This window comes from Ooceraea biroi, chromosome 12 (assembly GCF_003672135.1).
Source record: "Ooceraea biroi isolate clonal line C1 chromosome 12, Obir_v5.4, whole genome shotgun sequence".
Lineage (NCBI taxonomy): Eukaryota > Metazoa > Arthropoda > Insecta > Hymenoptera > Formicidae > Ooceraea > Ooceraea biroi.
Window position 1 is genome coordinate 4,638,795 of NC_039517.1, and position 12,601 is coordinate 4,651,395.

General features: G+C 34.9%; 3 protein-coding genes across 7 annotated transcripts in view; 1 reads left to right on the forward strand and 2 right to left on the reverse strand.

The window, feature by feature from the left end:
• Positions 1-63: 63 nt before the first annotated feature.
• Positions 64-5,708, forward strand: LOC105276595 (poly(U)-specific endoribonuclease homolog). Its single transcript, XM_011334345.3, has 6 exons — positions 64-242; positions 2,794-2,901; positions 3,397-3,609; positions 3,757-4,570; positions 4,713-5,142; positions 5,231-5,708. The coding sequence occupies exons 1-6, from the start codon at positions 191-193 to the stop codon at positions 5,468-5,470; spliced, it is 1,857 nt and encodes a 618-aa protein (XP_011332647.1). The 5' UTR covers positions 64-190; the 3' UTR covers positions 5,471-5,708.
• A 391-nt stretch (positions 5,709-6,099) lies between these two features.
• On the reverse strand, positions 6,100-9,006 carry LOC105276596 (DNA mismatch repair protein Mlh3). The gene is made up of 7 exons (XM_026974329.1): positions 8,926-9,006; positions 8,491-8,757; positions 8,249-8,413; positions 6,955-8,146; positions 6,773-6,897; positions 6,570-6,693; positions 6,100-6,446 (listed from the first exon to the last, which is right to left on the reverse strand). The coding sequence occupies exons 1-7, from the start codon at positions 9,004-9,006 to the stop codon at positions 6,100-6,102; spliced, it is 2,301 nt and encodes a 766-aa protein (XP_026830130.1).
• Positions 9,007-9,501: 495 nt separating this feature from the next.
• The window catches only part of LOC105276598 (ETS-like protein pointed), a 107,007-nt gene continuing 103,907 nt past the window's right edge, over positions 9,502-12,601 (reverse strand). For 4 of the 5 annotated variants that reach the window (XM_011334348.3, XM_011334350.3, XM_011334352.3 and 1 more), the window contains 3 exons: positions 12,270-12,545; positions 11,855-12,152; positions 9,502-11,631 (listed from right to left, as the gene is read on the reverse strand). In XM_011334348.3, the coding sequence (XP_011332650.1) occupies positions 11,568-11,631; positions 11,855-12,152; positions 12,270-12,545 (638 nt within the window). In that variant the 3' untranslated portion in view covers positions 9,502-11,567. The remainder of the gene's footprint in view (positions 11,632-11,854; positions 12,153-12,269; positions 12,546-12,601) is intronic. The other variant, XM_011334349.3, reaches the window with a different exon arrangement.

Sequence of the window (12,601 nt, forward strand, 5' to 3'; positions counted from 1 at the left end):
GAAAGCTTGTAAAGTATGAATCATTCAATGTTACGGACGATGGTCACCGGCGTCTAGGCCGTCAACGTAAGGTCGAACGGTAGTAGCACGTCGACTCTGCGTGAGCAAACCAGTTCGTGTCAGACAGTTCTACGAGTTTTCACCAGATTGACAAAGCAATTCGACAAGAGCGAAGCAGACGGCGACAGATATGAGAATCAGGACGTTCCTGATCACCGTGATTGTGCTCTTGTTTATTTTCGGTAAACGAATATGTATATATTTTCCTATATAAGAGATATTTTTTGTTACATAATTATAGACACCATGGTTTAGCGAATAAAATATACGCGTGAGCAATAAAAATTGCCAGATTCACGTGGCATAGTGTGCAATCTTCATTCAATTTATAATCAATTTTTATTTAAACAGAATTTATTAAATAATTTTTGTCTCTAATATTGTGTCTTGACTTGAAAATTCTATTTAAACAAACTTTGTCTAAAATTAAGTGCAGTTAAAGTTGGTATTACGTTTCAGCAACGCGGAAATTTGTTCGTGAAAGACCCCCTTCACTTTCTTAATCGTTTATTCAAGGATTACGTGTTAACTTATAACTTGAAGATTACTGCGTAATACTTTGAAGAAAGATTGATTATAAATTAATTCAGAGATTTTTGCATGTTGTACAGAATGTTGGAAAAATCGCGTCTAAAACATCGCTCGTCGTAGTAGTTAACAAATTAGAGAAGAAGATAGAAGATATATTGCAATCATTATATAATATATGTATACGAAAGATATAATATTTAAAAAATATTATATAACATGTGTATAACAGTGGTCTCAGTTGAGAAAATGTTACATGTTTGAAATTTAAATTAATTTATTAAAGAGAATGCAATTCTTCTATTTAAGCTGTAAAAATCTTTTAAAACATCTTTCAAAGTGTCCATGAAACCAAGAAGAAAAAAAAACAAAAATTAATGAAAAAAGAAAAAATAAACACACTAAAACTATAATGATATAAAAGTAATAGTTTTCTTAACATAACAAAAATGAAATAATGCACATAGACATATAATTGAAAAAATTTATGGATATTAAAAAGATGAGATTTATTGAATGTGCTGATGGTTCGTCTAAGAAATAGTGCGTAATGAGTGAAATCATCGGAGCAAATTGCTCTTTCATGTTACTCAGACGTTACGCCAACGTATGTTCCTCCTATGATATTATTCACTTGTCCGCGTTTATTATAATCGTGTTACAAATATCTACGACGTTAAGCACAAATCTATAATTTGCAAACGGAGATTCTCATCGAAAGTTAGAATATAAAAACTCGGACATATTTGTCGCATCTTTCATGTCTTCAATTATTTTGATATTTGTATCAACGTATTTTTCCGATTTTTTCCATTCCACGAAATGATTGCAGAAATTATTACATAAATGATTACAGAATTAGAATGCAGAAAAAAATTGTAGTACATGTTTTAAAATAGTTATTAAAGATAATTGTGGCCCATATGTTATAGTATCATAGTAATCGATTTACTGATTCGATATACTGTCAAGAGAAACTTGATCTGACATTAAACCAGCTCGATATCGTTTGCATAGAAGCTCAAATTTATCTAGAGTTACTTCAGCCCGTAACATGTACTCACATTTGATAAATTTGTATATAGATAAAATAAAAGATAATATGTAATTTAATGCCATTGTTATAAACAATAACTTTGCAATTTAGTTAATCAATACAACAATTTTAGAAACGCACAAATCTAAGGTGAAGGAAATCCTGTTATGGAAATTTTTTCAGCAATTAAGAGAAAATGCTTTCACAAAAGAACTATATACACAAGTCATGTCAGAAATTTTAATGTTGATTCAAAGAATGAGTTCAAATAATATTTTTTAATAAGAATCCAAGATCTTATGTGAGCTCATTTTATAAAAGAGAAAGTAAACGAGAAAGCAAGATACATTATTCAACAAAAATAGTTCTTCACCTGCTATGGTATCGAAATATAAGAGTATCGATAGTTTTTAAATCGTTAGTAAGAAATTGATCTTTATCACATGACAAAAGTTTTGTTACGTTGCAGAAAATATATAATTGATTATATATGACAATTTTAAATCCAAGTTATAGTAGTCCAATTATAGTATAGAGTTCTGAAATGTACATAAGATCTCAATTCATAAATTGAAAATTGCTTAGAAGTATACTCGACCCTGAATTTATTTACGTATACCTATATACGTATACCACACATATGCATATACGTGTACCTATTCGCACAGCGCAATTCTGCGAAGGCGATCTCACATATTCAGCGCAATAATATGAAGCTCGCCAGTGAATGGACAATTGCTACCAAATTATATAATAATCTGTTGGAGAAGAGTAGATTTGATAATCTGCGCTGGTGACAAATTGAGAGAAATAAAAGAGGACACCGGAAGATAGCTTGATAACCACTCAATCAGTATCTTTCATGATGCAAAAGAGATTATAACGCCTCGCGTGAGCTATTCCATTATACACAGAATGTAATCCTTCAATTTTAATAGTAACTAATTCCTTCTATTGTAACGAAGAATTTTTGGTGCGTACTTGGTTGTAGATCTCAAACTTAAACTATTTCTCAGTCATCTCTTATATTTAGGATTGTAATAAATATTCATATGAGAAATTCATGACTGTCTGCCCATGAAGTAGACTTCTACTTTTATCTACAAAATTTAAAAGACATGTGACATGTGTGTAAATATATATATATCTCATTTATATTATCTTTGCAGCAGATACAGATGGTCGTAAGTCGGGCGGACGGAGCAGCAGCGGAAGCGGTTCTCGGAGAAGAACTTCTAATACGAGAACGACGCAACGACCTCGAACAACACAGGGAGGTTGGTTTATTATATTGATATGTTTTACTTCATGTATATATATATATATATATATATGTAAAATTGACATATTTTTCTTATTAGTATTACCTATATATTATATATGTACGTGCATATATGTACGTATGTACAAAACGTAAAAATATAAAGAAACACATAATATATGTATGTGTTTCGTTTCTTTATATTATTCAAAATTATATTAATTATTATACGTATATAAAACAATATGAAAACAGAAAATCTTTCTCGTCATCACTTTGTTAGATTCCTGCTACATAATCAAAAATCATTAGCTCCGTTTCGTGATCATTCTACAGGAAATTACGCAGTAATTTGCAATGATGTATGTATCAACGCGTCAGATCTCTTACAAATTCGATGAGTCACTTTTGCACTATAGACACAATGGCCTTCTATGGCTTCATGCGCTTCACCGGACTCTTCAGAGTTTCACTTGTTTAATAATATCACGAATCTTGTTATCCTATTTAGGTTCAACTCCAAATAGGATAGGATGGAACGTACCACCGAACAATAATAACAAAGCGCCCAGTAGCAGCAATGCTAAACCATCGGCCCCGGTATCTGAACACGCTTCGAAAACCAGCGCGACGAATGTACAATCCGGACATCCATCAGGAAATCCGCCACCATATAGTCCATCCGGATATCCATCAGGAAATCCGCCACCATATAGTCCATCCGGTATACGTCGGCCTTGAGCTTTACTAATAAGATAACTGTTGCCAAAATAATTTGGAATCAAAATCTCAATTCCATAAATTCCATAAAGGAACATAAATTCGAAATTTTTATGGTATCATTAATGTCTCTATTAATTTTCATCCTCAGGTGGATATCCCCGACAACCCGCTGGCAACACTTACAGTGGTGCAGGATACAATCAAGGATACCCATCGCCCAACATGAACCCATCATATCCCGGTTACGGTGGGCACTCACCATATGGTCAAGCTTACAACCCGTCTATGCACCATAACGCACCACCCGCTTATACTCCTTACGGCGGCGGACAATCTTATGGTGGATTTGGACATGGTGGACATCAGTCATATGGTCAACCATCCTACGCTCAGCCGTCCTATGTTCAACCAGCTATCGCTCAAGCACCAGCTCTCACAGTTTTGCAGCCAAGCCGACCTGGTATTGGCCAACTGGCCAAAGAAGCGTTAGTTTACTCCAGCGTGAGCGCTGGCGTGAGTGCGGCCGTGAATAGATTGCTGCCGGGTGGCATTTATGGTAGAAGTCCAGGCAGTGGTGGTGGCGGTGGCAGTCATACCGAGATCACGTACAACAATTACTATAATAATCAATCGAATCCTACCGGGGCTAACGGGGAGACGTCGAACAATAATGGCGCGTCCAGCGCGGCTCAACCGCCGGTTCAGCCACCGCCACCAGCGGCAGATAAGAAGGTTGAAGCTAATGCGCCTAGCAATGCTGGCTCGACGGACAATGCCAACTCTCAGCTGCCACCACAGAATGACAATCCGAGCCAACCGAATTATCCCATCTCCAACGATGAAGTTAAGAAACTGTCGGAGAGCCTTGTCGAAGTGGATAAGAACAATGCGTACAAGTATATAACTGTGAATCTGCAAGGCGAAACGAAGGAAGACAGCACCACGGATGACGCTTCATTGCCGTAAATAGTTTGAATGATTCATCTTGTAAATTGGAATTTTTATCTTCTTCAAGCTTTAGTGGTTTAACTTAATTTTTCCGTGTTAACGTGTTAATTAAGTAAGATATCTGCATTGAAATAAAATTATTTTTTATAATTTCAGCTTGTTGGATGTGAAACCCGAGGCGTATGAGATTCCGACGATCAAAAGCGTGCTAGCGTTGCAGGACAACTACGAACTGGATGTGAAAACCAAAGAGACCGTCACATCCGATGAACGGAGAGAGGAGTCCGAACTGCTCGACAAGTTCATGGAAACCGAAGTGCTTAAAGCGGCGATGAAATTTTTAGCTGACAAAGGATTCATTCCAAATGACGAATACGAGTTCAAGGACACCCTGAAGCGTATCTGGTTCTCGCAGTTCCGGCGAGTCGAGGGAGAACCATCGAGTTCCGGTTTTGAGGCGGTGTTCGTGGCGGAGAAGCTCGACTCGTACATGATTGGGCCGCAGAATTGGATTTACTTTGCCAAGCAGGAAGCACAGAAAAAGCTCGACTATCGCGGATACATCAAAGACGTGAAACTTGGAGATGTAAGTGGTATAACTTTTACCTGCTTGGTAATTTATTTATTTTATCACTATCGATTGTGTGATTAATATTTCTTGTTGCGTTATGCAGAAGGGAGAGGCTATCAAGATACGTACGGCGTTTAATATACCAGACACGAAGCACGCGGTCACAACCCTCCTTGTGGGTCTTTCGCCCGAGCTGGAGATGGCACTTTACACAGTATGTTTCTACGTTCGCCCGAACGACGTTTGTCCGGTTTCATTAGCCGGAAAGGACGTCAATTTAGTCTCTACGAGATTCAACGACTTTGGCAAAGATATTCTGATCGCCGGCTTCATTGCGGGATAAAATTCAATTTAACATCGAAATCATGCTTGCTCTATGTAAGTTATATGATTATAGCTCGAAGTAGATGTTCAAAAAACACTCACGCGAATCTTATTCGAATAGAACAACACACGTAGAACAAAATTAAATATTTATGTAAACGCGTATTGTTTTTAATTATATATCGATCCAGCATATAATGTTAAGATATATTTTTTATCCACTGAATATGTACAAAGTAAAATTATCAGAAAAGAAACTGTGCGTCGTATATTTTCCTATGAATCCTATAAATCCTTATCTATTTATCTCTTTATGGTAATAAAATCGATAACTGCAATACATACCCCGCACTTTTTGGTGTCTCTTCTTTCTAGCTCTGAAAGTTCCATCACAGGTACTACAGTTGGTCGTCCGTGCGCACATCGATTAGGAAACTTTGTATTCTTAAGTAACTTTACGAGATACAAACACTGATCCAAAGTTAATTCATCACCAAATTTGATAGCACCTGTAAATATCCCGCATTATGTAATATTCAATTAATTTTTTATAATAAAGTCTTGCATTTGAAGTTTGCTAAAAACATCGGCACGGATTTTCTCATTAATCCAATAAATACAATTTATATATGTTTGTAAAACAATGTGTTAATAAATACCATGACAAGCCTCCGATGCTATAGCATTATGGACAGTTAATGGTATCATATTTGCATGATTTGTTGTGTTACGTTTTGTTAGTATATCGTTTAATAAGCCATAAATTTTGGACAATATTTTCTTATTATTGCAATGATTGCTATTTGTAATCAAGCATTGCGGTACTGTGCGTATTAACAGTGTATTTTCCTTTAATGATCCCAAGTTTACTCCGTATTTCTTCAATAATATTTTATTACGTAGGAGTAAATTGCACGCCTCTGTCGGCAATTTTATGGCTAAAGGTTCACGTAAGTTGGTGGAGAGCAATTCACCCCCATTCTGTGCCTTATATCCTAAATGATAATAATTATTATATTATATTATAATAATTAGAACTCAAATAAAATGCAATTTATAAGCCTCGTTCAGTTTTATTACAAAAAACAATTTACTTATTAAAACTTAAAACTACTTACTAAGGAGTAAGTTTTCGTAACGTATTCTTTCATGGACTGCATGTTGATCCATCATTAATAGGATTTTCATTTTGTTAAACATCACCCATGCGGCGATAAATTCGTTGTTAACTTGATTAATAATCTACAAGGAAATCACGCGAGAATTGTAACAGTTATGCGCATTTAAAATAATTTACCGCTTGGAAGATTCATGCATTTACCTTTATGTACTTTAATGACGTACGCGATAATCTAAACTCGCATAATTTCTGCTTCAAATTACAGGAATGCACCGGTATTTGCTTGTGTTGCCAATTTTCTTTAACTACGAGATACGTATGTAATATGGTTTATCTACGTTGCATGTGCTTAACTAGTCATTCTCTACTTGAAAGTTACTTACATAAGATCGCGCTAGTAGGACTGTTCAAGCGTTGCACGTTTGTTAGTTTCGCACGATGTCGTAGATGTAGGAGATTGTATAATTTGCGAGGTAGGAAATCAAATTGTTTAGTGCATTCGAAAAGCTTTTGCTTTTGCACGTTATTTTTTTTGGAAAACGCGTTTACGTTTCCCGAGGAATTGCGTTCCCCTTTATTCGTATAATACGTCCAGTTAGACCACACAGAAAGAGGAGAAGACTTTACAAAATCGTTATTATTGTCGTTGTTATAATCGTAACTCTTATGAAATCCAATGGAATCGTTTGTCACAGAATTAGTAAAATTTGTTTGCATTTTATCAACATTATTATACGCATTATCCGTAACTTCTTTTTCATACAATTCTGTGCGTTCTGCTGACATACTTCTTGTTTGATGTTGAATGCTATTTGACATATTTTTTCCTTTTTCTGCACAACAACTAATAGCTTCGATATTACAATTTTTATTATATTGTTTGTCGAAATAATTATTGACAATTGACGCTGACGTTATTTTCTTTCTTTTGATAGCAATCGTGACAACTTTCTCTCTTTCTTTTATCTTTCTTTCTTTCATCAAAGATGTAAGACTTTTGTTACGTGCATTGATATCATTGTGCAAAATAGGCCTTTCCGACTTTAGATATATTTGTTTTACTAGTTGCGTTTCACACGAATAAGGAGCAGTACGATCTTTAATTTGTTCTGTGAGACATTTGAAGACACTGTTTTTTATATTGTTTAATATCTTTTGCATATCGTAAAACATAACGTATCTCTTTTCATTTTCAGTAACGAAAGTAAATGTTTTAGGCGAAAATGTGAGAAAAATTAATATAAATATATTTTTGTTGCGTAAATCTTGCCGATTGGTCTCTTGGTTGATAGATAAGCGTAGCTTTCTTTTGAAACTAGCTTCAATCAATTTCAGGATAAGGGGGCAATAAATCAGCTTGTGATTTAAAAATATCCACTGTGCCGTATTTTCGTCAGATAATCCTATATAACCGTGATAACTCATGTTATATTCCGCGTTGCATCGTATCAGCCATATGTGATTCAACGGCAGATTTTTTCCGAATAATGTTCTTAAGACTTCGACTGGACTATGGGATCTAGCTATTCTCAACACAACTTTCTTGCGTTCTTCGTCTCTAATTGAGAACGATACCTATTTGCAACAAGATTGACTCATGATTAATAAAACAATAAAATTATATTCATGATGAAATATTTGCAAATAAAGTTAATTTTACGATAACCTAAACCGTACTTCTAATTGTTTAACAGCGATGGTCGCAATGAGAAAGCAGATAGTGGATATGTTCCATTTCTTGTCTACTGGTGTTTCATGGAAGCCGTAAACAGATATTGTTGTACCGCGTGAAGGCCTTTGTTCTATTTGTGTTAAATTAGATGCGTAACTCATTTTGAACACCTTCAATAAGAAATACATGAAAAAATTACGTGTCTAAGTGTTAAAAATAAATAATTCAAATATACTGATCATATTACCTTCATAAATGTTTCCGTTGAATCTTGATATCTCGAAGCAATTGTAAGAGTGTCAGACAACTGACGAATATTTGTTAGTGTATTACTCAATTTATTTAATTCGCACATCTGATATTGACTGCCCATAGTTTCAGTTTTCGAGTCTGTAATGTGCTCTAGTTTATCTTTCGGTATTCCAATACCATTGTCAATAACGTGAATTTCACGTTTCTCGATATGAATTCTTATTGCAATCGCTGCAGCGTGTGCGTTCAAAGAATTTCCTACCTAAATAGTTTATATATATCATCATTATGCGCGTGTTTATCGCATTAGATTCTTATTCAAGTAAAGGTATCGTGCCTACTATTGTACCTATCTACGTTCTCGTGGTAACTTACGACACTGAGTAACTTAAGATTACAGAAATTATTATAATAGTGTAAAATGACATACCAGTTCTAGGATACATTGTACGAAAGATAGGACACTTGAGCCTATTAAAGTATCTATATTTAATTCCGCCTTGTTTCGCATAATTCTTCGAGTTTATTGTAGAACAATGATGAAAAGTGTCCGAAACCGGACTCGCGCCTCTCGGATTTACGTTTCCATCATGGCGTAGTATTAATATCCACCAATCAGCGTGGCTGTTGTATTCTATAGTTATTCTACAGTTCCTCCACCTTTTATAACAAGTGTAACAATAAAAATAAGCGTTTTTATAAATAAGTACCTATGTAAATAACGCTTAATAAAAGTAATAAATAAAAAAATATAAATATATATAAAAATGTTCAAGATGTACGATACAACGGAGCTTCAAGTAAGAAAGAAATAGGTATACCCTGCAAGCTCTGCAATTTTGTGTTAACCTATTAACTATTATAATTAATAAACGTTGATATATATTTTTTATGTGTGAGTATAATGCTTAGAGTTTTGTGACAAATTAATTCGTCTTCATTTCACAGATTAAGATGCAAGAAAATGGCGAAAGACTGGGAAACAAATAAACGGCGATTAATCAAGTATATTTATAAAAATCTCTTTATTCTGTTTTTTTATTGCATCTACTAAAAAGTTTCTGCATTCGTATCTCTCTTTCTCTCCCACTCTTTCTTTCTTTCTCTCTCTCTTTCTTTCACTCGCGCGCGCTCTCTCGCTCTCTCTCTCGAAATGCTATATATATAATATATAATCCTGGGAAAGTATGGCTCTCTTTTAGTAACAAGTGCCAAGACCGCGTTAACTTAATATTAATATTCAAATAGCTTTATACATATCGCGTTCCTTCGCCGTATTCGAGGACTAAGAGTATTTAATATAATTTATTTGACGTCCGGTCGACACAACTAGGAAAAAACTTTAAGCATATAACGATTAGCGCGCTAAAAGAATTTTTGTAGCTTTAACAAGAGACTTTAATACAGTTTTACTACCGATTTTATCTCCTCAACAATCAATCCTCCTCAATGTAATAAATTCGCGGACGATTTCTGAAATTAGTATACTGTTAATTGTACACGTCTGCAGGCTACTACGGTACTACTTCTTACTGTCCTGTCGTAGCACCAAAATCATTTTGATGCACGGTACGAGAAAACTTAACGGACACAACGAATGCGAGAGTAGTTTAAGTCATACATATGTGTGTACGTGTATGATGCGTATTTCTACATATAAGATATGTGGAAAACACGAAGTGTAATATACTTCAGCTTTTTAATTGTTGTTGTGCCATTATTATACCTACGCCTCACATTTACACTCAATAACAATTTCTCCAATAAAAACATTGGTCATTTACTGCATACCAAATTATGTATTTAAAATAGTTGCAGTTATACATATACATGTATGTATATGTATATCGCTGTAAATTTGATGCAATTGCGTTACCTAGCGTTCCACGAGTCCATCGAGAAAAGAGAAGAAGGACAATAACAAACGTTTCAAGATGTTTAACATAACAAATAAATATATTTTGGAACATTTTCAATTACGTTGAAAAATATATGCACTTCAAAAAAGCCTGTATTATTTGAATTTCTTCATGAATTTGTTTATAAACAGTTTATTAGTGGAACGCTGGTTGGTCCTTCTCTTTTCTGTCTGATAAATACTCTTTTGCAATGTTTTTAACACGATGAGTATACAATTTTTTTAGTGAGAGTTTTATCTCTCCTAGGTTTAGTAAACGTCCGAATCCAACGAATGTTATTTATCTGAAAAATCACATAAATTAACAGCATACTCTTTTCATCGGTACCACTTTTTTTCAATTCAGATTACATCTGTAACAGCTCTCCTTATTGCGCAATTGGGAACATTAAATGTATATTTAATATATTCCGAGCACATACCAGATACATTTAATAATTAAGAAATAATATAAAAAGAAAATGGATGTGTTTTCTTCTTGTTTTGGAGGTGCGAGCTTGGAAAAGAAAAAAAGTACTTTAGATTTACAATCTAGATTAATCTATATGTAGAAAAGAAAGCATGAAAAACGTCGAATGGAGAAGCTCGCCACAATCGTATATATATTGTATAATAAGTTTTATTGTAGTAAAATTATGATAATAACAATCACATATCGAGTCATCTATCATTGTATCAACGAGATATAACACACATGTTAAAATGATGGGACATAAATAATTTAGCGGCATCACCAAGTATCTTGACGCTAGTAGTATTGAAAAATCATGTAACATTAAAAATATATATATATATATATATTTATATATGTATAAATTGACGAGTTATTCCTATATATCTTCTAAAATCTGCTGTGACAAATCAATCACTTAGAAACAAATTCGCGATTTATTTAACTTTAGGCACCAATGGTATGCAGACCCTGTCTTTGGTACATACGACCGATTCGATTTTGTTTATATCTGAATAAAGAAGACACATTATCACAGTCTTCTGCATCTGAATAGAGTGATTTCATAGTGATTTCATCGTACGGATACTTTGCCTTCCCGTTATCCTCCTTATCGTTCTTGCACTTCAATGCGAAGCATTTGTATCATTACGTTTCATTTATCAATGTGACACAATCCTAAAGCACGTTCGTTAACGCAAGCTCAGTCTTCTTCCTTCTTCTCGGGTTTCAAGTCTACCATTGCATGCAACTCCTCAGGACTGTATCTGTGAAGACAAAGGAAAATAATAGAGTGATTTACTTTTCACCCTGTAGGCAAGAACTTAATATTTGTATCAAATCTTGCTTTTAAAAATATATAATATAAAATTCATAAAAATGAAATAAAATTTTCTTAAAATAGACTTTCTAACAAGATTGATACAACTGAATTTGTGATATTATCAAAATTTGTTCAAAAGTCGGTACGATTATACTTTGTACACCTACCCTAGTAGACTTTGTAAGTCGCACACAAAACGATACACATATCGTTTGCCAGCAGTTTTATGTATGATGTTCTTGTCGTAGTAGTAGCGCAAACCTCGGCTCAACTTCTCGTAATTCATTTTTGGTTTATTCTTACGAATACCCCAACGACGTGCAACCTCGTCCGGATCGGTCAGCTTGAATTCCCAGCCGTCGCCGGTCCACGAGATAAAGCCCTGACACGATTTGTCAGTTAAGAGTTCCAGCAAAAATTGCCATAGTTGAATCGGGCCCGATCCAGTGAAACATGGTCCGCCACCTAAACAATGCAGAATTTTATTTTATTAGTATTATACTTATTATTAAATTTAAGCATAGGAAATAATTTTCCTGAATTACGTAATTAAAATACAAAAATAACCGAATCCTAGTTTACCTGCGTAACCGGCGAGCATAGGACTTTGCAGTAAGGGCTTTTGGTCCGCATTATTGGCGATAGACGTGGGATGATGGGGATTGGACGAGTCTCGTGGCCCGAGACTCGCGAGAAACGCGGGATGATGAGGCAGATGATCAGCGAGTCCGACACTCCACTGATCACCACCGACGCCGCCGCTTCCAGCACCACTCCCGCTTCCAGGAACCGTTTGAAACGTTGCGTCGTACTGCCCGTATCCGCCGCTCTCGCTGTAACCCTCGTGGTAGCGTCCTACTGGGCAGGTGTCATTTTCATAATCAAATAAGTTTTCCAAAAATTAATCCTAATCA